General features: G+C 34.0%; 1 protein-coding gene across 8 annotated transcripts in view; it reads left to right on the top strand.

Annotated features, from left to right (window-relative positions):
• Positions 1-23,846, top strand: part of GALNT13 (polypeptide N-acetylgalactosaminyltransferase 13) — a 606,606-nt gene that overhangs the window by 104,299 nt on the left and 478,461 nt on the right. For 5 of the 8 annotated variants that reach the window (XM_074399672.1, XM_074399674.1, XM_074399675.1 and 2 more), the window contains one exon: positions 10,657-10,689. The exons of the other annotated variants lie outside the window; for them this stretch is intronic. In XM_074399672.1, the coding sequence (XP_074255773.1) occupies positions 10,657-10,689 (33 nt within the window). The remainder of the gene's footprint in view (positions 1-10,656; positions 10,690-23,846) is intronic. 8 annotated transcript variants of the gene reach the window in all.

Below are 23,846 nucleotides of genomic sequence, written 5' to 3'. Positions count from 1 at the left end.
GGCCTCAGGGAACTTATAATCATGGTGGAAGGGGAATAAAACATTTCCTTTTTCACATGAAGGTAGGAAGGAGGAGTGCTTAGCAAGGGGAGAAGCCCCTTATAAAACCATCAGACCCGGTGAGATCACTATCTCACTATCATAATAGCAGGATGGTGGAAACCAACCTCGTGATCCAATTACCTCCACCTGGTTCCTCCCACGACTTGTGGGGATTATGGGAACTGTAATTCAAGATGAGATTTTCGTGGGGACACAGCCATATTGCTATTCAAAGTATGGTTCTCATACCAGTAGCATCATCATATCTCAGAGCATTTTGGAGAAATGTAAAATCTCAAGTCTCACTGAAACCCACTTAATCAGAATCTGTACATTAACAATATATCTGAATTATTTATATGCCCATTCAATTTTTAGAAGATCTAAAATGCCCTTTCATTAACTTTTTACTTTCTGAAATTCTTTTTCTCAAGACTATACTCATATCTACTACTTATTGAAGTCTTCCTTGAATATTCTAGAGAAAAACAATCTTTCAATCCTGGGAATTACTGTATTTAAAAATAATAGCACCTTCAATTATAGCTATTTGTAGATAATATTGCTCTTTGAGGTTGCTATTCATGCAGCCTCACCCATAACCTAGAAAAATAGATTTAATAGATTTTCCAAAAATGTTTTTTCATTAATTATAGTCATGCTTCCAAAAACATTACAAATGAATTACTGAATTTAATGCAAACTAAATTTTTCAGAGATAAGAAGGTAGAATATTGTCTATTTACTTTTAAGCTACTGCGTTTGTGCTAGGATTGTAGGTCCTCAGGGTCAGAAACTTTCTTTCTGCTTCCTGCATAACTAAGATAGTGGCATAGGAACAGAAAATTGAAGAGGTTTTCTACATTTTCATTTTGACTGAGACCCCATACAGTATACTTGAACCATCATCTTTACTTGCATTCAGACTGGGTATGAATTCTTACTTTCCTCATTGCTTTGTGTGAGGTTCATCTATTATCATAGTTTTCTATGTCTGATATGGTTTGGCTGTGTCCCTACCAAAGTATCAACTTGAATTGTATCTCCTTGAATTCACATGTGTAGAGGGAAGGACCTGAGGGAGGTAATCGAATCATGGGACTTGTTTTTCTCATGCTATTCTTATGATAGTGAATGAGCCTTATGAGAGCTGATGGGTTTATCAGGGTTTTCACTTTTGCTTCTCTCTCATTTTCTCTTGCCACTGCCTTGTAAGAAGTGCCTTTTACCTCCTGCCATGATTCTGAGGCTTCCCCAGCCATGTAGAACTATAAGTCCAATTAAACCTATTTTCCTTCCCAGTTTTGAGTATGTCTTTATCAGCAGCATGAAAAAGGACTAATAAAATGTCTTGTTTTATTATCTCTTAAATTGAACTCAGCATGGTAGCTCACACAGGCAGTCCCAGTTACTTGGGAGGCTGGGGTGGGAGGATCCTTTGAGCCCAGAAGTTTGAGGCTGCAGTGAGGTATCATTGCACCACTGCACTCTAGCCTGGGTGACAAGGCAGCTGAGCTAGACTCTGTTTCCTAAAAACAATAAAATAAAATAAGGAAAGATAATAACAATACAATAATATACTCCTTGAATCATAGGCTTATTATTAGGATTAAATTATGTTACATCTACAGAAAATTTTGCACACTACTTAACATATAAGAAATACTCTGAAAATGTTATTAATAATATTTATTATTATTTGATTATTTTAAATCTAGGTTACTTTTATTGTAGCTATCCAAGGAAGGCTCACACACAATTTCTTAAAATAAACTATTTAATTTACATTTACTTATAATGAATTGCCCCAAATCAATAGTTTTATTCTTCAAGTATGGGTATTTTTCATAAATCTTAGTGATTCAGCTAGCCACACTTATTTAAATAATATGCTGGGTTGCTGAGGGGCAGAGGATCAAAAATTAATGAGGCAATAAAGGCTTCCTTGCTTTTGAACAGATCAATATCTGTAAGTGAACTAGAGGCACTTACAACTAAATATCCAGGAATGAATTAAAAATAGATTCACTGATGCTTGATGGAGTTAAGGATCTGAGATTATGGTCTTTGGCAAACTTAGTGACCTGAATACATATTCTTCTTCTACCATCCTCCTTTTCTGCAATGCTCATCATTTCAGTAGGTATTGATATGCCTGTTGCATAAAAGGACATTGAAGAGTTGAGCCTTATATTCAGAATAGCTTTTAAAATGCACACGTGAATCATAATTATTCTCTAGTAAAATCTGTATATATAACATCATATGCACAGATAAAACATTTGTAAGTATGATTATAATCATTCTTCAACCTCATTACAGATGTAAGGAAGCAGACAAAAAGTAGAGAAGGGCAGATTCAGCATCTAAGTGAAGTTGATATGCATGGTTTTTGCAGATAAAAAGGATTACAATGTTTAAATCTGGTCAAAAGTCTATGAGAACCAAATGAAAGTAGATTATATTCTTCTTCATATTCCAGATTATTATTTACTAATAAAATGGATAGAGGCTGATTCAGCTCTGGACATTATTTGCTGTGATATGAGGGTAATACAGAGAGTGTAGCTAATAGCATAAATGTGAAAAACAGAATTGCATGTTGAATTATTGTTGTGATATATATGATAGCATGAAAATGGATGATCTAATCTCCTTTGTGCCAAGCCCTAGGCAGGGAGAAATTAACAGTACTTAAGAGACAGAGAGAATGCTAATACTGCTGGAGTACAGGTGGACCAAGGAGGCTAGTGACATAGTTAAATGATTCTAGACAATATTATGAGTTTTGCTCTTAATTCTAAAGGTAGTGGAAAACCAGTGAAAGATTTTAAGCAGGGAACTTTAAACACTAATGTTATATGCACCAAAAAGGGTTACTAATTGATATATGTAAAAAACACATTATAGAACCTGAAAAGGAGGTGGTAAGGAAGACCTATTAGAATGTATTACAGTAGCTTGGAAATGGACATAATGGTAGCTTGAATAAGGTTAGTGAAATAGAGATGGAGAATAGGAAGCATAGATGGAATTGAGAAAGAAAGGTTTAGGGAGAGTAACAGGCAAAGTTTAGGAATGTTTAGAAATTGTTTATAGGTGAATGAGAGGGGGGTGATCAAATCGACTCCTGGTGTCCCTATTGAGATGTTGCCTGGGTGATAATGTTCTTTACTAAGAAAATGAGTTTAGTCTTAAACACATTGCACTTGATGCTCCCTTTAGAGATTCACATAAGAGTTTTGAGTAGGCAGTTGGATACATATTTCTGAATCTTAGAGAGCTAAAGGGCAACTTTAGAAGTTGAAAAGTCTTATTTTAAGACAGATGAATGGTAAAACTTCTCTACTCATAGAAACCTAGTAAACTTGTCTTCTCATGTTTATTAGAATTTGAGTATGAAATAGAATTAGGCTTTTAAGTCATGTAGTGGTTTGCAGGCTTTGTTTCTTAAAGCCCTAAGGTATCATGAAGATGACTCAGAATACCTCGCATATTGAGGAGGTATCTATGTATAGGAGGCAAGGCTCTTCCTTTTCAACTAAAGGAACTTTACTTTTGTATAAGTTGCAATCTCAAATGATATTATATTTTTTAAAAGATCTATTTTTAAAATTTAAAAATATTTACATTCATGGATGGAAAAGCTCTGGTACATTATTAAGTAGTGAGGTATCTCAGTTCACACCCTAATCATTTGAGAATGAAGCTGTGGAAGGCAACTATCATAATTACCTCCAAAATTATTTCTTTAAAGTCTAAATACTAGATTGGAGAGGCTACTCATTTAGTCTCATGCAAAATTATGTTAGTCCTTGTCATATTTTAGAAATATAATTTTTAGAAACAATAATTCAAAAGTTACTTTGGTTCACAGTTTAACATTTTGGGTTTTGCCTTGTCACCTGAGATCAGCAATTCATTGAACCAGGCTATCTCCCTTGGCTTTCAGAATTTTTTCTAGCTCATGGAATACAGATACGTTGTGTATATCCAGCAGTCCTCTCCTTGATATAGAATAGCCTGATATGTTTATTTTTCTTTCTAGTTATTTTTTCTCAGGTCTTATTATTTATTTAACATATTTTATCATGTCTATTATTATAATGTTTGTTGTGGCGTTACTGAGTAGTCTTGTCTTTTTTCTTGCTTATGAAGGGCAAATAATTACCACACACAGAATGCCCCTCTCCTACAGAAACTGAAAGGTGTAATTTCAGCTTTCTAATGCTCTTTCAAACTGACACTCAACTCTAACAAATGTGTGCTAGGAGAAATTAACATTTTTTTCTCTCATACCTCATTATATTCTATAAGAACAAACACAGTACCAATATTTATCATTTTAGTTAAGTGAAATGCTAGGAATCAAAGTGACAGGCTCCGAGAGAAGTTATACTGTGGAATAAAACTTTATGATCCATTTGCAAGGATGAAATGTACTTGCCTCATCTTAGTAAGTAAATAACCCTAAATTTATTTAAATATTGATCTGTTTTCAGTGGAAGGGTGAAATGAATTTCAAAATATAGAGATTACAAATGTATACAAAGCATTTTCTACTGTAATACCAATATTGTGTTAAGTCACTTTACGAATCTGTGAATAAGTTGCTGAAAACTGCAAATTATAAGTTATACTAGTTTTCTATCACCAAGTTTGTATGTTAAAGTCAACATACCTATGGAAAAATGGTGACAGAGACAGACTAGCTTCTGCATAGTGTCTGTCAGTGTAGATAGCTACCTCATTTTATAGGTGAGAAGCTTAACTATCTTTAACAGGTAACATAGGGTCTATTCGAAGATCTACTCTCTATTTCCTTAACAAGCGCCATGATGAAGCTGTAACTTCTAACTTGACATTTGGAGATATGTTGAATAATCTTAAGGAAACATACTTCATTTTTATTTTTCAAAAGATTTATAGATTATCCTGGTAAATTAATTATACAAAGCAATCCCAAATGACCGATATATTTAATTTGTCTGGGAAAAAAAGAATATGCAGTAAGAAGTTTTGGTATTTTCTCTGCCAGGGTGCTGAGAATATTTAAGTTACTGGATATATTTAAGGTGCTGAGACTTTTTGTTAGAATTTGAAGAGAAGAAAACAAAAGGACTATTTTCTTAATGTATTGAAACAAGAACTATTTCTATCTGGAGATAAATTAGACATTAGTAACAGTTTTATAAAGTTAATCTATCAGAAACCTAAATAAATGTTAATTAATAATGATATTTATGTATAAACTCTTTAAATATTAGAAACTACAACTTAGATTATGCATTTAAAATAATGTAATTTAATTCTCTTCTGCCTCTTTTCTTCCTTTAATTTTTGGGTTGGTTGAAGTTATCTGGTAAACTGAATCTGTGACATACACTGAAATGTTAAATGGATGGTTTTTTGTTTGCAGTAATGAAAGATTTAAACTTCAAATATTTTCTCAAACTCTGATTTCCAAAAATGAGAAAGTAAAATGAGATTCCATTTGCATAATAAAGCAGTGAGAAAGAATTTGAGTGTAATTTATTTCATTGCAACCCTTTATGTGCTTGGCATTCTATTTCATTACATAAACATGCTGTTTAACATATGGTAGTGTGTATTGGTCTGAATGGAATGAAGATATTTCATTCTGTGCCCTTTATATTGTGCCATACTGGCATTTTCAATAAAGGTGTCACTTACTTTGTTCCTTTTAGAGAAAATGCTATGCTTCTTCCTAAAGGAAAGCAAAGATAATGTGAGAACAAGACAGGTAAATGTTTTAATGGTATCACAGAACTGCAATAAATTTTGCTTGTTACCTTAAGGAAAAATCTATCATATTTGATTGTACATGTCATCTTTAATTTTAAAGTCTTTTTCTATAATAAAATTCTTCTTAAGTGAAATCCATTCAGTGCTTTTTTTTTTTTAAATTTATGGAAGCTATAACTTTAAAAGTTTAATGTAATCCTGAATTCTTAAACTATATTGTAATTATGGAGGTTTTACAATAATACAATGCGGTTTTTGTGTTATTGTGTCTTTTTTATTTTATTTTATTGCACTTTAGGTTCTGGGGTACATGTGCAAAACATTGCTGCATAGGTACATAAATGGCGATGTGGTTTGCCGCCTCCATCTCACCATCACCTATTCCTGGCATTTCTCCTCATGTTATGGAATTTGAAATGAAAAAATTATAGGGTGCATTTATTGCAAGGTTAAATTATTATTATTATTATTATTATTATTTTTTTTTGAGGCGGAGTTTCGCTCTTGTTACCCAGGCTGGAGTGCAATGGCGCGATCTCTGCTCACCGCAACCTCCGCCTCCTGGGTTCAGGCAATTCTCCTGCCTCAGCTTCCTGAGTAGCTGGGATTACAGGCATGTGCTACCATGCCCAGCTAATTTTTTTTTTTTTTTGTATTTTTAGTAGAGACGGGGTTTCACCATGTTGACCAGGACGGTCTCGATCTCTTGACCTTGTGATCCACCCACCTCGGCCTCCCAAAGTGCTGGGATTACAGGCTTGAGCCACCGCACCCGGCCAAGGTTAAATTATTTTTATAATTGATTAGACTATTGTCAATAGTTATCTTCAGCACAATTATTATGTGTGCAAACTTGTACTGGTTATTTGGAAATTTCTTTAGAGGCTATATAGTAAAGGATACTAACTCCAGAAAACTGTAGTATACCAAAGTTATGCAGAAGTTAACATTCGAATATATCCTAACAGTAAAATTTGGAAAGACCAGATTTCTATAACTTTTAATATTATTTAAATATTATTTGAATTAAATAAATTCTTTTTTATTTTTATGTTATATCAACCATCTTTTAAGCCAAATTGTGAGTTATCCATTTGGTTATTTTTCCCTTTAATCAATTTTATTAAGGAGTAATTTACAAACAATAATATTCACCAGTTTTAAGTGTGCATTATGATGTGTTTTGTTAAATGTATACAGTTATGTAAGCAACATGATGTCCTCCTCTCACCCCAAGTCCAGGAATTCACTGATCTGTTTTTAGTAACTATAGTTTATTGTTCTACAGATTACTGATGCTTCTCTATACTATTTGTTTTATGTTTGCTCTCTTTTTTCTATTTTGGATAATTTTAAACACTATCAGATTCACTGATGTTATCTTCTGCAGTATCAAATCTGCTGTGAATTCTAGCCAGTTTTTTGTTTATTTCTATTGTATTTTTCATCTCTATAAGAACTTCTATAATAAAATAGGCATAATTTTTCAAATGACTAGGGTCAAATCCTGTGGCTGATATTTTCATTTGAGGATGTTCCTTAACTATTCAGTGTCTTGTGATATTTTGTCTGAGAAATGGGAAAACAGTTTCATCTATGTTGTAAGATCAACTGCAGCTATTTATATGTAACACGTAAAAGTAAAAAGTAAACCTTCTGTAAGTACCAGCTATAATTTTTATTATCAATTAGTATTTATGACTTATTAAATGCCCATTCTTAGAAAACGAAATATGCCTGTTATTTGTAATCCTCAGCTAAGTGCATCACTTTCCTAAGAAAAAGATCCTTACATCCTACTTAACTCTTTTTCCCTCCAAACTTTAAATATCCGTTTCTCTTGAAGTCCATTTGGCTGTACCCTGCCCAGACTTCTCTAGTCACTGTAATACATAACTTTTCTATTGCTGGTTGAGTTGTGTCAAGAATTGCCTTTCTGTTCAGTTGTATTCCTCTTGTACATCAAGCTTTCCGTTCTACTTTTGATAATTTACTTACGGATTTTTTTTTTCATTGGACTGGGAATGACTGGAGAGAATAGATTTTCATATCATTTGTTCTATTTTCAGCATCCAACTGAGTACCTGGTGTAATAGTTACTTAGTACTAAAAGGCAAAATGCAAAAATAAATAAAAATAAATTCTAGGGGAAAAACACATTAACTTTTTGCTTATGCCATTTTTATTTTGGCAGTTTGAGTGGACTCCACTAGCTTAATACATTAATGGGCTTGCTTCCTACCTATCTTGGCAAACTATGGAATATAAAGAGCTGACCCGAACCACTGCTTGACATTACATGAAAACATGTCCTGACTGAAAGTCCTCCAGAAGAGTTCCAGGCCTGTTTGCCTCATGAATTTTCTTGTTTCATTATTCATTAAAGTGCTATTCGGTAGGAAGCTGAATTTGATAATAGTTTGGAATGTTGTGTTTTTATTGGAAATCTTTGGCTGTATTTAGTTTCCTTGGTGTAAGTTGTTATGTGATCTCAACACAGTTGTTCAGGTCAGAGCACTCTTGTCCTTTTGTGGTAGTTCTGAAACTGGCCCTCGGCCAGATTTATAAGCATATCTACAAAAAATGTGAAATTTGCTACATAGTATTACCAGTGATGAGGTCCAGAAATACTGGGCCTGACACTATTTGATTCTGGCAGTAAAAAGACTGTAACCCTGCGATTTTTGCCTCCTTTTCAATCATTACCTCATATTTACTTTATATAGTAAAAAGCTGGCTTCAGACTGTCAAATGCTATATACATTAACATGGAGGTGGTTTACTCTGAAAGAATCTCACTTAGAAAATGCACTTTCTTTTTAAATTTGGGCTTCCAAATCAGAGGAAAAATGTATCATACTCAAAAATAAATATACCTCATTTAAAACAAAACAGAAGGATAGGTATTGTTCTAAATGAGATGTTCCTGTGTAAATTATATATCACACAGTAATCAGTAAGTGCTAGAATTACAGCCGTATACTTGACCATATAATACACATCAACAATATTGTTACTGGGATTTGATAGTCACACATTTGAAAAATACTACCTGGTGCCATGATTTTGACAGCAGTTTCTCAATTTGAAGTTATGGACTTCACAATTGTAAAGTTACTTTGAGTAGTTATTTTTTAATCCCCTGCCTTCAAATCCTTTTAGCCCAAATTTACCCCAATCACTGTGACAAGATTTTTATGTCACGGTAGAAGACTCTTTTATTTACTAGTGCTTCAACTAGCAAACACACTTTGTTAAAAGCCTCGAAAGAGCTCAGAATGCCTAAGGAAATGAGTCATATTGGGTGTAACAAAGTGGATGAAGGGGAGAATTAAGAGAGAGCTAGGCAAAAGGCTGCTTGTGCAGGGTCTTCTACTCTGTATTCATCTTAAGCACAGTGGGAAGCCACTGAAGTATCCTTAACAGTAGAGAAAGGGAGTGAGAAGAAATGATATAATCAGATATACATTCGTAAAATTTCCCTACTGAATGTTGTTTGGCAGTTAGTTTGGAGGGAAATAAGAGAAGCATTAGAGCCAGTAAATAGGATATCACAGTAGTCTAAGAGAAAAGAGGCAGGTGGTTTGAACTTCGGAGCAAGGGATTCAAATACATAGAGTTGAGATCCATTTATACACACAATAATATGTCTTGGTATTAGACTGGATCTAAAGGATAAAGGAGTAGGAAGAATCAGGATGAGAGCCAGATCTCTGGCCTAAGCAAATGTATAAATGCTGATTTCATTTAAATACAATTGGGCAAGCTGTGGGAAGAAGAATTGGCTGGGAATAAAAAGAGATAGGGTTCTGGTGAAACTCAAGTTCAGTGTTGTCTTTTGGATTTGAGAGGCTCATAATATCTAGGTGGTTAAATTCTAGTCTGGGTTTAAGGGAGAGGAGCCTTTACTTCCTCCACCTTGGAAACAAGACAACCATTAAGCAAGAAGGTAAAGGTACCTGTTTAGACACAAAGTAGATAAATATTATTAGACTCAGTGATTGTATTGAATGCTCTTACACTTCAATTGGTGAGATTAAATATGTATACACATGTTAAATGTTCCCATAGTAAAGCCTAGTTTTATGCTTATTGTAAGGAATTTAGGCATATTAATTTATGAAAGAGCAAGAAGTTCGGGATTATGTTAGTGTAAGGTGTCTTTGGAGGAATTACCCTACAAAATTGACCTCAGTGACTAGGCCACATAGACAAAAATAGGAAGATAGTTTGCCCCTTAACTTCCTGGGCATGACATTAGATAGGGTAGTAACTCACCCTGAGTTGGGAGATAATTGACTTAAGCATCTTGGCAGAGAAGGATGCTATGAAATAATTCATTTAACTTTCCGACCAAATATATTGCATTATTTGCAACAGTATTTATAGTATTGATCAAATAAAAATAATTGTAATACTAAACGGTCTAAAACTATTCCTACAGTTAGGATTAATCCCATAAGGACTTCGAGGAGAAAAGTGCCGTAGAACAGGATGTTTTAAAAACTATTTTAAAATTAATATTGTTTTGACAAATAATACTTGTATACATTTTTGGGATAGGAGGTGATTTCCAAATATATGTGTGTATATATATATATATATATGCAATTTAGAATGATTAAATCAAATTAATTAACATATTCATTGCCTCCTTCACCTATCATGTTTTATGGTGAAACATTTAAAATTTACTCTCCTAGTTATTTTGAAATATACAATACATTGTTATTGACTGTAGTCAACCTGCTATACAGTAGATCTAAAACTTACTCCTCCTATCAGAAACTTTGTATCCTTTGCTCAACAACTTTTTATTTCCTCTTTCACTTCCTGCCACCTGCCCAGCCCCTAGGAACTACCATTCTGCTCTCTACTTCCGTGAGTTCACTTTTTAGATTCTGCATGTAGGTGAAATGATGCATGTTTGTCTTTCTGTGCCTTGCTTCTGTCACTTAGCATAATTTGCTCCAGGTTAACCCACATTATCAAAAATAGTAAAATTTCCTATTTTTTTTGCAGCTGAATAGTATTCCATTGTGTATACACACTACATTTTCCTTATCCATTGATCTTTTGATGGGCACATAGGTTAATCATGGACTGGAAGTTTAAAAATGTGAGCAACATTGGAATAAAGCATTGGCAGTGATGCCTAAATAGCTGAAATTAAGCAATTGTAGGAAGCAAGGGCATTGAAGGCCCTGTTGAGTAATGTGTGTCTACCCCAACCCTTGGTGAAAATTTAAGAGGATGATGAGGGCCTAAATATGTAATAAAAGCAACATATTTTAAAGGATTTGTTTTTTTATATAGAGTTCAGGTGACTAGTTAAAGTATGATTTTTTTGTGTGTAAATCAGGAAATAAATAGAGTCAAATAAATAATAAAAGCCAGAGATGGTAGTAAAAGTGGAGAATTCCTTCTCTCTTTGAGGTTATCATATTGAATTTACATTCAACCTTAAAAGTGGGATAATTTATGTCAAATTTTGTTAATCTTGGCCAAGCCACATGCTTGTAATAATAGATAAATAAAAGTTATATATTATTGTTAAAATATTTTTTCCAGTGCCTTCAGAATGCCTGAATCCTCTCCTAGTCAAACTTTACAAGGACTTTTCTAAAGAATTAGTACAAAATGCTGTAAAACAAAGTAAAGCAATACTTTATGCAGCTAGATTTAATCTTTTAAAAATGCATTAACTGATTTTTTTGGCCTTAGTAATCTAGAATCAACATAGAGTCATAGATCTGCATTGTGTATGTTTCAAACTGTAAGTATAAACCTAGATCTAAAATCATATCTCTCTACTGCTTGAAAAGGCCACATCCTTTAAGGCCAGAAATGAAAAGAGAGTGGAGAATCCTTAGTCTGTCTGATAAATTATCTATATTCTCTCCTTTAAGGCACCAATCATTTTATATATATATATATATATATATATATATATATATATGGTCTAAATACAGTAATAAAAGCCAACCAATAAAATTTTCCTTTTTTGGCTTTGTGTGCAAGGAATCCTGGAGAGTAAGTAAAGAGTACTTCTTTATCTTTGAAGCTAACTTATAGGCAGAATTTAGATATCTGCAAAGATATGGAAGGATACTCTTAGCAAGGTGGATTATGTTAGGAAAGGCATGTGGATACAGCAAGGCACAGGGCAATTCCAGGGGGAAAGTGTATATCACAGATAACATTTGGTTGAGTATTTGCCATATTTATGCACACTGCAAAATACTATAGCAGTCAAACATGCACATTCCTTTTCCTGCTCTCGTATGTCAGGTATTTATCTGGAAATGCTGGAAAATGAAAGATACTGATTAAAGTGGTATTTTAAGGCATGTTGATATAATCTCAGAATGCATGATGTTTGGGGTATAGAAAAGTCCAGAGTTAAATAAATTTGTCAGAAGGCAATGGAATTAACTGCAGTATGAAAAGGATAATATTTACCTTCAGAGATAAAACAAGAAAAAAAAGGATCAACAATATGTAACAATATGCTGATTGAAATAGAACAACCTATCAAGGTAATTTTTCTTGTCCCAGAGGAGTTGAGAAAACTTGACTCCTCTAGGACAGGAAAACCTAAGTAGCATTTATTGGAGGCAGCTTATGAATAGTTCTAAATAGTATTTCATTTAATCTATCTGTAGGTTGGTGCTTTTTTTTTTTTTTCTTTATTTATCAGATGTGAAAAGGCTGAACAAATTAACTCGCTCAAAATCAGACAAACAGTAAATGTTAGGGTTGGCATTCTGAGTCAGTCAGCTATCATTTGAAAAATCATAAGGAAGAGAAAAAGATATAAGAAAGGTGACAAGTTGTCACAGAAGAGCAACAGAGAAGACATATTTGCCAACACATATGTTCTTTGTGTTATAATTCGTATTTAGAAGACTTCCCCACACTTAATTATGTGGATTGCCAATGTTAGAATCCTGTCTCTGTGGTATAAGGTCTACCTATAGTAAATAAGTGAGGAACTAATATGCACTTTTGGTTTTTTAGGATGAAGTCTTCCCACATTTAATGCAGAAATGAAAATGAGTCATTGGAGAATGATAAAGCTTGGAAATCCTTGTTACAAGGGAATTAGGCTCTTTGAATTATATTTTGAGAATGTATTTCAGAGTTTGGCATGATGTTCATTACATAGAGTGGGGCTCTGGGACTTTGAAAATAAAACAAACGAGTTGGTTCGAGAATATGGAATGATAAATATCTCAAAGCAGTGTTAGCAACAAGTATAAATGCATAGTTTAATATGCACTTTCCTACCCATGCAGCTTACAAAGCAAAACTAAAATCTTTTTTTCTGCAAATGTGAACTACTTCAAATGAATATGTTAGAAAATTGGTGTAAAATGGTAATAGCTGTTGTTTCAACATTTGAGGAGCAGATTGAAACACAAAATTAGCTATTAGCCTTAAGGTAAGTACTCTCTAGGAAGGGAAAAACAGCTGAAGCTAGCAAATTGACTTTCATTTGGGATGGGGTGCCCATGGTTCTGGTGAAACTTATGTGTGGTAACTTCCAAATCTCTGGGGAGTTGTGTTCAACTGACCTCTGGGAAGTAGAGCAAAGAGGAGCTGGGCAGCTTTGTACAAAACCACCCTCAGCATTTCACTCAGCAAAACCTTCTTCACCTTCAGAACAAAGCATGGCATACATTAAAAAGAAATTGAAGCATAACTGGGAAAAGGCCAGAAAAATTCACAAATAATGTTAGGAATCCTGTTTAAATCATTCCAACAAAGCATTAGCTGGGCAGGGCTAAATTGTGATGGAGCAAAAAATGTGAGAATGAGCTGACTCCTGATCAAGTTGAAGGGCTGGAAATGCAGGGGCCTGAAGATATGCCTGAATAGACAGAGTGAGGGACCAGTATTCCAGATGGCCGATCCGAGTCAGGTAGGTTATGAGATAGGAGGCTGCACTGGAGGATGGAAGCAGGATTTGGAAGAGAAAAGAGTGAACACCACCCGGAGGTCAGGGTGAGGGAGGAGTGTATGGGCAGAGTATAGACAACATTTCTTCTTTAGGGATTAGGCCTGATTCTGAAAAATAATGAAGCATCATTAAAACACTCTTTGGCCACTTTACAAGAAAAGAATGAACTTAGTGTAGGGTATGGTAGTGAGGGGCTTATTAGCTAGTGGTATATAATTATACTATATTGTGTTAAATAGAGACAGTGGTGTGAAATGGTTTACGGGGATTGGCTTGACTACATTTAATTCTCATTTCTGCCTTTCATAGTTGTGTCACCATCAAGAAATTATTTATTTTTTAACATCTATTTATACTTACTTAAAAGGGGGAAATAATATTATCAGTGTTACTGGGCTTTTTTTTTTTTTTTTTTTTTTTTGGATGAGGATGTCAAAGATCATTGTCATTTGGTGATCACTCCTATTTTACTAAGAACAAGCTTGTACTTAATGCCAAAGAGAGAAATAAATAATGTAGAAGGCTGCTGCTGATGTCAACAATGTGTTTGAAATCACGGGAGAGTGGATCATGAAAATGAAACATTAATCTGATAATTGTTACCCTTTTAAAGGGGAATTAAACCTTTCAGAGAAAAAATAATTTATGATAATTTTGTCTGAGGGTTTTATAATAGAGTGAATGTTTTTATGTTATGTTTTCAATCCATAAATTCTTCAAATAACTAGAAAAATAGCAACCACTATGTTGATTTAAATGTTTCAGTATTGTAAAGTAAAATAATTAGAAATACAATGATTATTAATAGTTCAATGTGTTTTTATATATCATATGCATGTTTATAATTGATGTGGTGAAATTATATACACTTTTTTATTTCAGAGAAGTTAATCTGAAATACATACTCACACTTTTGTTTTAGTTTCAGTTTATATGGTATATCTTTTTGTGTCCCTTCACTTTCTGTCTTTGTGCATCTTTACAGGCGAAGTAAATTTCTTGCCGGCATCATATAGTTGCACCTTTTTTTTTTTTTTTTTTGAGGCAGACTTTCGCTCTTGTTACCCAGGCTGGAGTGCAATGGCGCGATCTTGGCTCACCACAACCTCCGCCTCGCCTCCTGGGTTCAGGCAATTCTCCTGCCTCAGCCTCCTGAGTAGCTGGGATTACAGGCATGCACCACCATGCCCAGCTAATTTTTTGTATTTTTAGTAGAGACGGGGTTTCACTATGTTGACCAGGATGGTCTCAATCTCTTGACCTCATGATCCACCCGCCTCGGCCTCCCAAAGTGCTGGGATTACAGGCTTGAGCCACCACGCCCAGCCAGTTGCACCTTTTAAAAAATGTTATAGAGTAACTCTGTATCTTTTAATTGGACAATTTAATTCATTTTACTTTCAAGATTATTATTGATAGCTATGGGTTTATTACTAACTTTTTTTTCTTATTTTATGATTGTTCTTTTTTTGTTTCTTACTGTCTTTGTGGTTAAATGATTATCTAGATTAGCATGTTTTGACTCTGTTTTATTTATTTTTAATGTATCTACAAGTTTTTGCTCTGTGCTTATCATGAAGACTACAAAAAATCTTATAAGAGGTCACTTTAACCTGATATTATCTTAAGTTTAATTATAAAGAGAAGAAACTGAAACACATTCTGCAGGTCAAACAGCATACCCCCACTGTTTTTTTTTTTTTTTTTTAATGATGTTTCAATTTATATAATTTTAGATTACATTTCTCTTTAACAATTACTGTAGTTATTATAATTAATAGTTTTGTGTTTTAGTCTTTATACTAATGAGATACTAGTGGTTTACCGACCACAATTACGGTAATAATGTGTTCTTAATTTGTATAATTACTTTTGCCACATAGTTTTATATATTCAGATGGGTTTTTGATACATGTTAGAATTTTTTCCTTTCAAATGGAGGGACTTATGTTAGCATTGATTGAAAGACTTGTCTATTAGTGATTTATTTCCTTAGCTTTTGTTTTTCTGGTAAAGTCTTTCTCTCCCCTTCATGTTTGAAGGATAGCTTTTCTGGGTATAGTATTCTTTGTTGACGGGTTGTTTGTTTTTTTGTCTTTTGTTATAGCACTTCTAAAATATCATCTCAGTCTTTCTTAGAAGTAGGATTCTGCTGAGAAATCTTCTGGAAGCTCTATTGGGACTACATTGTATTTGGTATACTTCTTTTCTCTTGCTTCTTTTAGTATTCTTTCTTTGTTTTCAATTTTTAATAATGTAATTATGATGTGCCTTGGGAAATTTCTCTTTGGATTGAATTACATTGTTGACTTCTGAACTTTCTATACCTGGATGTTGTTGTTATGCTTTATATTTGGAAAATTTTCAGACATTATTTTCTTAAATAATCTTTCCAGGGTGTTTTCTTTCTTGTCTCATTCAGTAATAATAGCTATTATATGAAGGTTTATTCCCTTTATAGCATTTCATAATGCTTGTAGGCCTTCTTCAGTCTTTCTTGGTATTTGTTTTCCTCCTCTCATTGGATAAATTTGTATGTTCTGCCTTCAAGCTCATTGATTCTTTTCTCTTTTCATCAAGTCTGCTGTTGAGGATTTCTGGTGAGGTTTTTAATGTATTTATTGTATTCTGTAATATACAATTTCTATTTTTTATTGCTTTTATATTTTTGTCAAATTTTGCCTTTTATTCCTAGATTGTTTTTCTTAATTTTCTATACATATTTTCTTGTGATTCTCTGAACCTCTTTGAGTATTATTCTGAATTATTTGTAGATTTTTTTAGATCTTTAATTCTTTTGGCTCCGTTACTGGAGCTTTGTCAGTTTCTTTTGGTGAAGTCGTTTCCCTGAGTTTTCTTTGTGTCTTTATATTCATTCCTGTGCATTTGTTGAGATAGCCACCTCTTCCATCTATTGCAGTTGTTTTTTGGTGGTTTTAGACTTTCACCAGATGTTACAAGAATTTAATTGTAGGCCTATTTATTGCTTAGATTTCTGGGGAGGTCTTATAGTGAGCATCAGAACTAAAATATGCTACAAGAATTTACTTACTGGCTTTCTACTGTTTCTCAGTCTGGGGACAACTTATTATAGTCTGAAGAAAACTTAAGCACACATCACAATTTAATTGGTAACCTTTTAGGTTTTGCAGGGTAGGGGATTGCTTGACACAAACACTTAGGCTTTATGAGGGACCCAGCCAGGGTTTTGGGCCTTCAAGTGCACTAGGCTCCCTTCAGTGCTAAGACACCAGGCAGCATTCTCAGCATGACTTCCTCACTCATAGGAAAACAGAGCAGGTGCCAAGATCTTCATGCTTGTCACTGCAGTCAGTGTTCCCAGTCTTGTTTCCAATTTACCTCACATCATTGAATGCTTTTGGCCCTCCCATTGCTTCCTGTGGAATGAAATCAAAGTGTAGGCCCCCCATGAAAATTCCCAGACTGGCAGAGAGACTAAACATCTACCTTCATTTCTTCCCAAGAAATAGTGAGTCTAGGGAAATTCTCTGAGAGAGGTGTTATGCCAGCTGGGGAGAGGTGAGTGTTTACTTGCCGCGACTTCTCTCGTTTATGTGGCTCAGGGTATTTTTATGCTTCTTTTCCAAGTTTGTGTGAATTCAAGGTGGTATTCTTGCCTTTGAATAGTTGTACTTTTTGTGAGGGGATTGATGGTGAGGTATATTCTATCATCTTTCTGATGTTACTCCTCTTAATTTTCTTTTAATTATTGTTGAATACAAAGTCTTGTTACCTACTGATGTGTTTTGTATCTGTGTCCTTAACAAAATCTCATGTTGTTGTAATCCCCAATGTTGGATTTGGGGCCTGGTGGGAAGTGATTGGATCATAAGAGAGATATCTCACGAATGGTTTAGCAACATCCTCTCGATGCCATTCTCATGATAGTGTGGGTGAATTATTGTGAGATCTGGTTGTTTAAAAGTACTTACGACCTTCATCCTCCTTTTCTTCCTCTGGCCATGTAAGACATGCCTGCTTCCTCTTCACCTTCCACCATGATTGTAAGTTTCCTGAGGCCTCCACAGAAGCAGAAGTCACTATACTTCCTGTACAGCCTGTAGAATGCTGAGCCAATTAAGCTTCTCTTCTTTATAAATTATCCAGTCTCGGGTAATTTTTTATAGCAATGAAAGAACAGACTAATACATACCTTTAATTTTTCTAATTAAGGGACTAATATTAATACCTTTCATTAGACCTTTAATGAATTATAGGCTAATACTAATACCTTTAGTTTTACTCCATAGAATTATTACTAATTGTTATTACTTTGCTATAGTGTATCCAAATAAAGTGAATATTTCAATTCCCTTGAAATACGAAACTTTTATGAACCTGATTCTTAAGATGGTGCTAAGGAGATTGAAGGAGAGATTCATTTCTGAGAGAACATAGAACTTAAAATGAATATGAGTCAGCCTTTTGTACTACATATTGTAGATTGATCTCTGAACATTTTGATCTACAGCTAGTATCTCAATGGTACCATAGATCAGTACCCAGCTCTGATTTCACCACTATCACAAAAATTGATCTGCCATCACTCTGTTACATCTAATCATTGAAGTGGTAGCATGTTAAAACTTTTCTGTTGGTGAAAAACATACTTTTAGCACAGTTATGTTTCAAATATATGTTATTGATTGCAAAGAGAATGAATCTTTACACAAGGCTAAGCAAATAAATACACATACCAGATAGATAGTGAGCTCAGTGATATCAGAATTACTTTATTGCTTGTAGTCTCAGAAAAAATAATTAATATAATTAATAAGTAATAATATCCTATTTATTGCTTGTAGTCGCAGAAAAAAATAATTAATGCCCAAAGTGTGTCTTTAAAATTTGAAAATAGGGTATGTCAAATTTAGTAACTTTTAATAGGGGCTCTATACAATCCGTTGCTTTAGAATTCCATCACCGTGCAGAAGATTGATCATACCTTGTGCGTGTTTCGTTTTTCAAATTGTTTCTCTGCATTTAGTGTCTGTAATTACTACATATATTTTGAATTTTATCTTCAGTCATTTTAGCTAATTAAATGTAAAATTTTTATGATAGTTATATTGAAAATGTTTTAAAATTATTGGTTGGTGAAATTGCTGTTATATTGGTATTGATATACAAGCAATAATTACCTTACTTTGTAAAGTAATCACAAGGAAGATACTCCTATACTTATAGTTTGGGGAGTTTGATTCATATCATATTTTTTATTTGTTGTGATTTTTAATTTCAGGTATATGCATTTATTCTGTGTTATTTTTGGCATCCTGGAAACCTGTGCCTACTATGATATTTTTAAAATACCTTAAAAAATTCTTTGCTGCATAATCTGCAAGACTGAAGTGCTAGTATCTTTGATTTATTCTTCAGTTGTTTGCGCTGTGGTGAAATTTATGGCCCCAAACCATGATGTTGAAATGAGAAATAATATTGGAATCTACATTCAAGTGTGGGCCCTATGCTCTTTCTCTCAGAGGCTTATCCAAGCATGCAGTGAGTTTATTATCCCTTCTTTTCTTGATGGGACAGCTAATTACTAATTCACAGATGGGTCCAAATATAAGTAAGGGGAAAATTTTACTTAAATACTTTGATTTTTTTTTGTAGTTAACGTAAAAACAATTGTTGCTGTCAAAAGAAGCTATGTAAATGTTTCTCTAACTTTTGTTTGTGTAAGAATCACCTGGAGAGGTGGTTCAACACAGATTTCCAAGTAGAAGAATTAGAGATTTTGATTCAGTAGGTCTAGCAGTTAGATACTTTAGAATTCTCTTGGATTAACTACAAGGTGCTAATGCTACCTGTCCAAGGACCATATAATGAGTAGCCCCATGATGGATGATGATATGCAATCAGAGGTATCTGCCTAATGTTTAAAACTTTGAAGAAAATGGGTACATTAATTCAGTAGGCACCCAAAAATACCTTCCTCATATTTGGGTGTTAATCATAAACAGAACTTTAGGGTGCAAATCTGGTGGTAACTATGCTGAACATAGGTTGTTTCATAAACATTTTACATTAGAATAATCCTGTGAGATTCTTAATTACAAAACCTCATTGAACTTCAAATGAAAATTGTGTTTCTTAATGATTAGTTACCAAGAAAGTTATGTGAATTACTGATTGTTTTCTAGAGAATAATTTTTTAAAAAAGTGTCTTTGATATATATGCTAAATTTTTTGCTGAGTATTATTGGGCTTGTGGGGTATTATAAATCAAATTTGCATTAAGTAGATGATTAAAATTAAAAGGTGATTTTTACTCTGTTTTCTAATTTATTCATCACAAATTTGACTGATTAAAAGATAAACTTTCCTTAAAATTGTACCAGTTGATAACTTCTTTCTGATGTGCTGAATCTTATAAATTGGTTATAACTATTTGTGAATAAAATTTCATAAAATATCAGAAAAAAGGACTGTAGGTTCTAATAATAGTGGATTATTCTGTTAGCATTTTAAAATTAGTGTATTAATGAGAACTACCAGAAAAACTGGTTAGTATTTTTTAGATAAAAATAAATTTTAAAACACACCACAGAAAACCTGTGTTTGAAAATCAAACAACCATGGTAGGGAGCACATGAGGAGCCCAGATACTGGAAAGAAGGTAAGCAGAGAGTGGAGAGCCCAACATTCAGCCCAGATTTATCTTGCAGGTAATTGTCAATTTGCAAGTGCAAATTACCAAGCTAAGAAGCCAGGAAGAAGTTTCAGTAGTCTTCAAAAGCTATGATTTTTGGAGCTCCAAGTAGGAGCTTAAATACCCGACCTTTCAGTTGATACCACTGAAGTGTTGCATCTTGGTATTGAGATTGTAATGGGCAGACTTGTAAGAAGGCTCTCAGTGACCCACATTTTTTTTTGTCATTCCCTTCCTTTGGGTATGAAAGGACCTATAGATGTGATGGGATATTATAACTGTGACTAGATTCAATTTTTTGACCAACATTAAGAGATTTTTCAGGCATACTCAGGTTCTATAACAGCTGGATTTTGAGTTAATTAAAATGGAGCTTATCTTAGGTGCACCTGATCAGGTAAGGTCTTCAAGGAGTAACTGTGACATTGCTAGTGAGAGAGATGCTCCTACTGGCCTTGAAGTAATAAGTTGCCATATCATATAGGGCCCTTTGGCAAGGCACTATGAGAGGCCTTTAGACTTTGTGAGCAGCTCTCAACTGACTGCTTACAAGAAAACAGGGACTTCATTACTACAACTGCAAGGAACTGAATTTCTCACCAAACATTCAAGCTCAAGAGATAATTCTAAACTCCAGAAAGGAGCAAGTCCTGGGGAACACCTTGATTTTTGTTTTGTGAGTTTGGTTTTGTGATGATATAGCTAAACGGCCCAAAATTCTTTACCCATAGAATCTGTGGGAACCATAAATGGAAAAATAAAAGGTGGTGATTAGGTATTCTGTATAGTTTCTTTGATTTCTAAACATTATATTTTCAAGTTGTGTTAGTATTATATTTTGAATTGAGTTTGTTAAAATTAATTCCATATGAGGAATGTGTTCTTTGTTCACCAAGAAGGAATTTATATACTTAGGAAAAGACCTAGAAAAATATTCACCAAATTCTTAAAAATTGATATTATAGTTACATTACTATACCTATGTTACAGTGTAGGATTAAGAGGTGGTGGTTGGGAGATAGAGACTGGAATGCTAACATTTTCTTTATGTATTTCTATACTTTAGATTTTTTTGTAGAAGGAACATTGTTTACTCTTTTTACACTTGAATATCAACTTTAAGACAGCAATACAACATATTAAGGTCAAAATTGTTTCCATATATAGTCTTAGAGCATCTGTTGCCAACTATAGCCTAGTCTAGACTTGTTAACACATTAGGAAATCTATCTTGTATTCAATGCAAAGATAGAGGCCTTCAGGTTTCCACTCCTATTCCGTCCCTACCCCTCTCTCAGTACCTCCCAACTATTCCCATGGTCATCAAATTGTAGTATCTGGATGTTCATCCTCAACTTGTTATTCACTTCATTATTCTTAATTAGAGTCTCATTACAATTAGTGAAATCAACTAAATTTTTTCTCTCTTTAGAGACAAGATAAACTCCAAATTCCAGTACCATTTTGAATAGGAGTGGTGAGAATGGGCATCTTTTTTTGGTTCTGGTTCTCTAAGGAAATGCTTCCAGCTTTTGTCCATTCAATATGATGTTGACTATGGTTTTGTCATAGATGGCTCTTATTTCGATGTATGTTCTCTTTTCACTAGATTCTCCCTTAGGAACATCTGGGTTATCCACTATCTTGGAATATAATTCTATATCATTTTCCTACATGACCTTAATATATTACCACTTGTGCTAACAATTTCTCTCTGGGGTTACTTTTTATTATTTATTAAACTTTTAGGTTTGAGGCATATGCATGTGTTTGTTATACAGGTAAATTGCGTGCTATGGGGGTTTGGTAATATAGAATATTTCATCACCCAGGTCATAAGGATAATACCCCATATGTAGTTTTTTTATCCCAACTTCCTCCCACCCTCCACCTTCAAGTAGGCCCTAGTGTCTATCTTTCCCTTCTTTGAGTCCGTATGTACTCAGTGTTTGTCTCCCACTTATAAGTGAGAACATCTGATATTTGGTTTTCTCTTCCTGGATTAGGATAATGAACTCCTTCTCCATCCATGTTGCTGCGAAGGTCATGATCTCCTTTTTTTTTCTTTTGACATGGAATCTCACTCTGTTTCCCAGCTAGAGTGCAGTGGCACAATTTGGCTCACTGCAACTTTTGACTCTTGGGTTTAGGTGATTCTCTTGCTTCAGGCTTTTGAGTAGCTTGGATAACAGGTAACCTGCCACCATGCCTGGCTACTTTTTATATTTTGTAGAGATGGGATTTCATCATGTTAGGCAGGCTGGTCTTGAACTCCTGATCTCAAGTGATCCACCTGCTTTTTTATGCCTGCATAGTATTCCATGGTGTCTGTGTGTGTGTGTGTGTGTGTGTGTGTGTGTGTGTGTGTGTGAACTTTAAGACAGCAATACAACGCATTAGGGTCAAAATAGTTTCTATACATATACTTAGGGCATCTATTGCCAACTATAGCCTAGTTTACTAGGCAATATATATCATTTTATTTATTCAGTCTACCATTTTATAGCATTTAGGTTGATTTCATGTATTTGCTATTGTGAATAGCGCTATGACGAATATACGAATGTATATGTTTTTAATGGTAGAACAATTATTTTGTGGGAGTATATACCCAACAGTGGGATTGCTGGATTAAATGATAGTTCTGTTTTAAGAACTGTGGTCTGGGAGTGTGGTTGGTATGATTTCAGTTTTTGGATATTGCTGAGAATTGTTTCATGACTGATTGTGGTTTGATTTTACAGTACGCCTCATGTGTAGATGAGAAGAATGTGTATTCTGTTGTTTTGGGGTGAAGAGTTCTGTAGATACCTGTTAAGTACATTTGGTCAAGTATTGAGTTCAGGTCCTGGATATTTTTGTTAGTTTTCTGCCGTGATGATTTGTCTAATGTTAGCAGGAGATGCTAAAGTCTTCAACTGTATCTAAGTCCTTTGTGGGTCTCTAAAAACTTGTTTTATGAATCTTTATTCTCCTCTGTTGGGTCCGTATATATTTAGGATAGTTAGGTCTTCTTGTATGTACAATTATGTAATGTCCTTACTTGTCTTTTTTGATCACTCTTAGTTTAGTGTTTGTTTTGTCTTAGATTAGAATAGCAACTTCTGATATTTTTAATTTTATGTTTACTTGGCAGATATTTCTTCATTTCTTTACTTTGAGTCTCTGAGTCTTCTTGCCTGTGAGAGAGGTCTCTTTAAGATAGTATCATATAGTTGAGTGTTTATTTTTTTTTTCAGTTTGCCACTTTAGGCCTTTTAATTGGGGCATTTACCCAGTTTACATTCAAGATTAACGTTGATAAGTGGGTATTTGATTCTACCATCATATTGTTAGCTTAGTATTATGTAGACTTGATTGTAGGTACTTTATGGTGTCACTGGACTATGTACTTAGTTG

Source organism: Saimiri boliviensis, chromosome 5, assembly GCF_048565385.1.
Source record: "Saimiri boliviensis isolate mSaiBol1 chromosome 5, mSaiBol1.pri, whole genome shotgun sequence".
Taxonomy (NCBI): Eukaryota; Metazoa; Chordata; class Mammalia; order Primates; family Cebidae; genus Saimiri; species Saimiri boliviensis.
The sequence above is the reverse complement of the archived record's forward strand: the minus strand, read 5'-3'. Positions and strand labels throughout refer to the sequence as shown.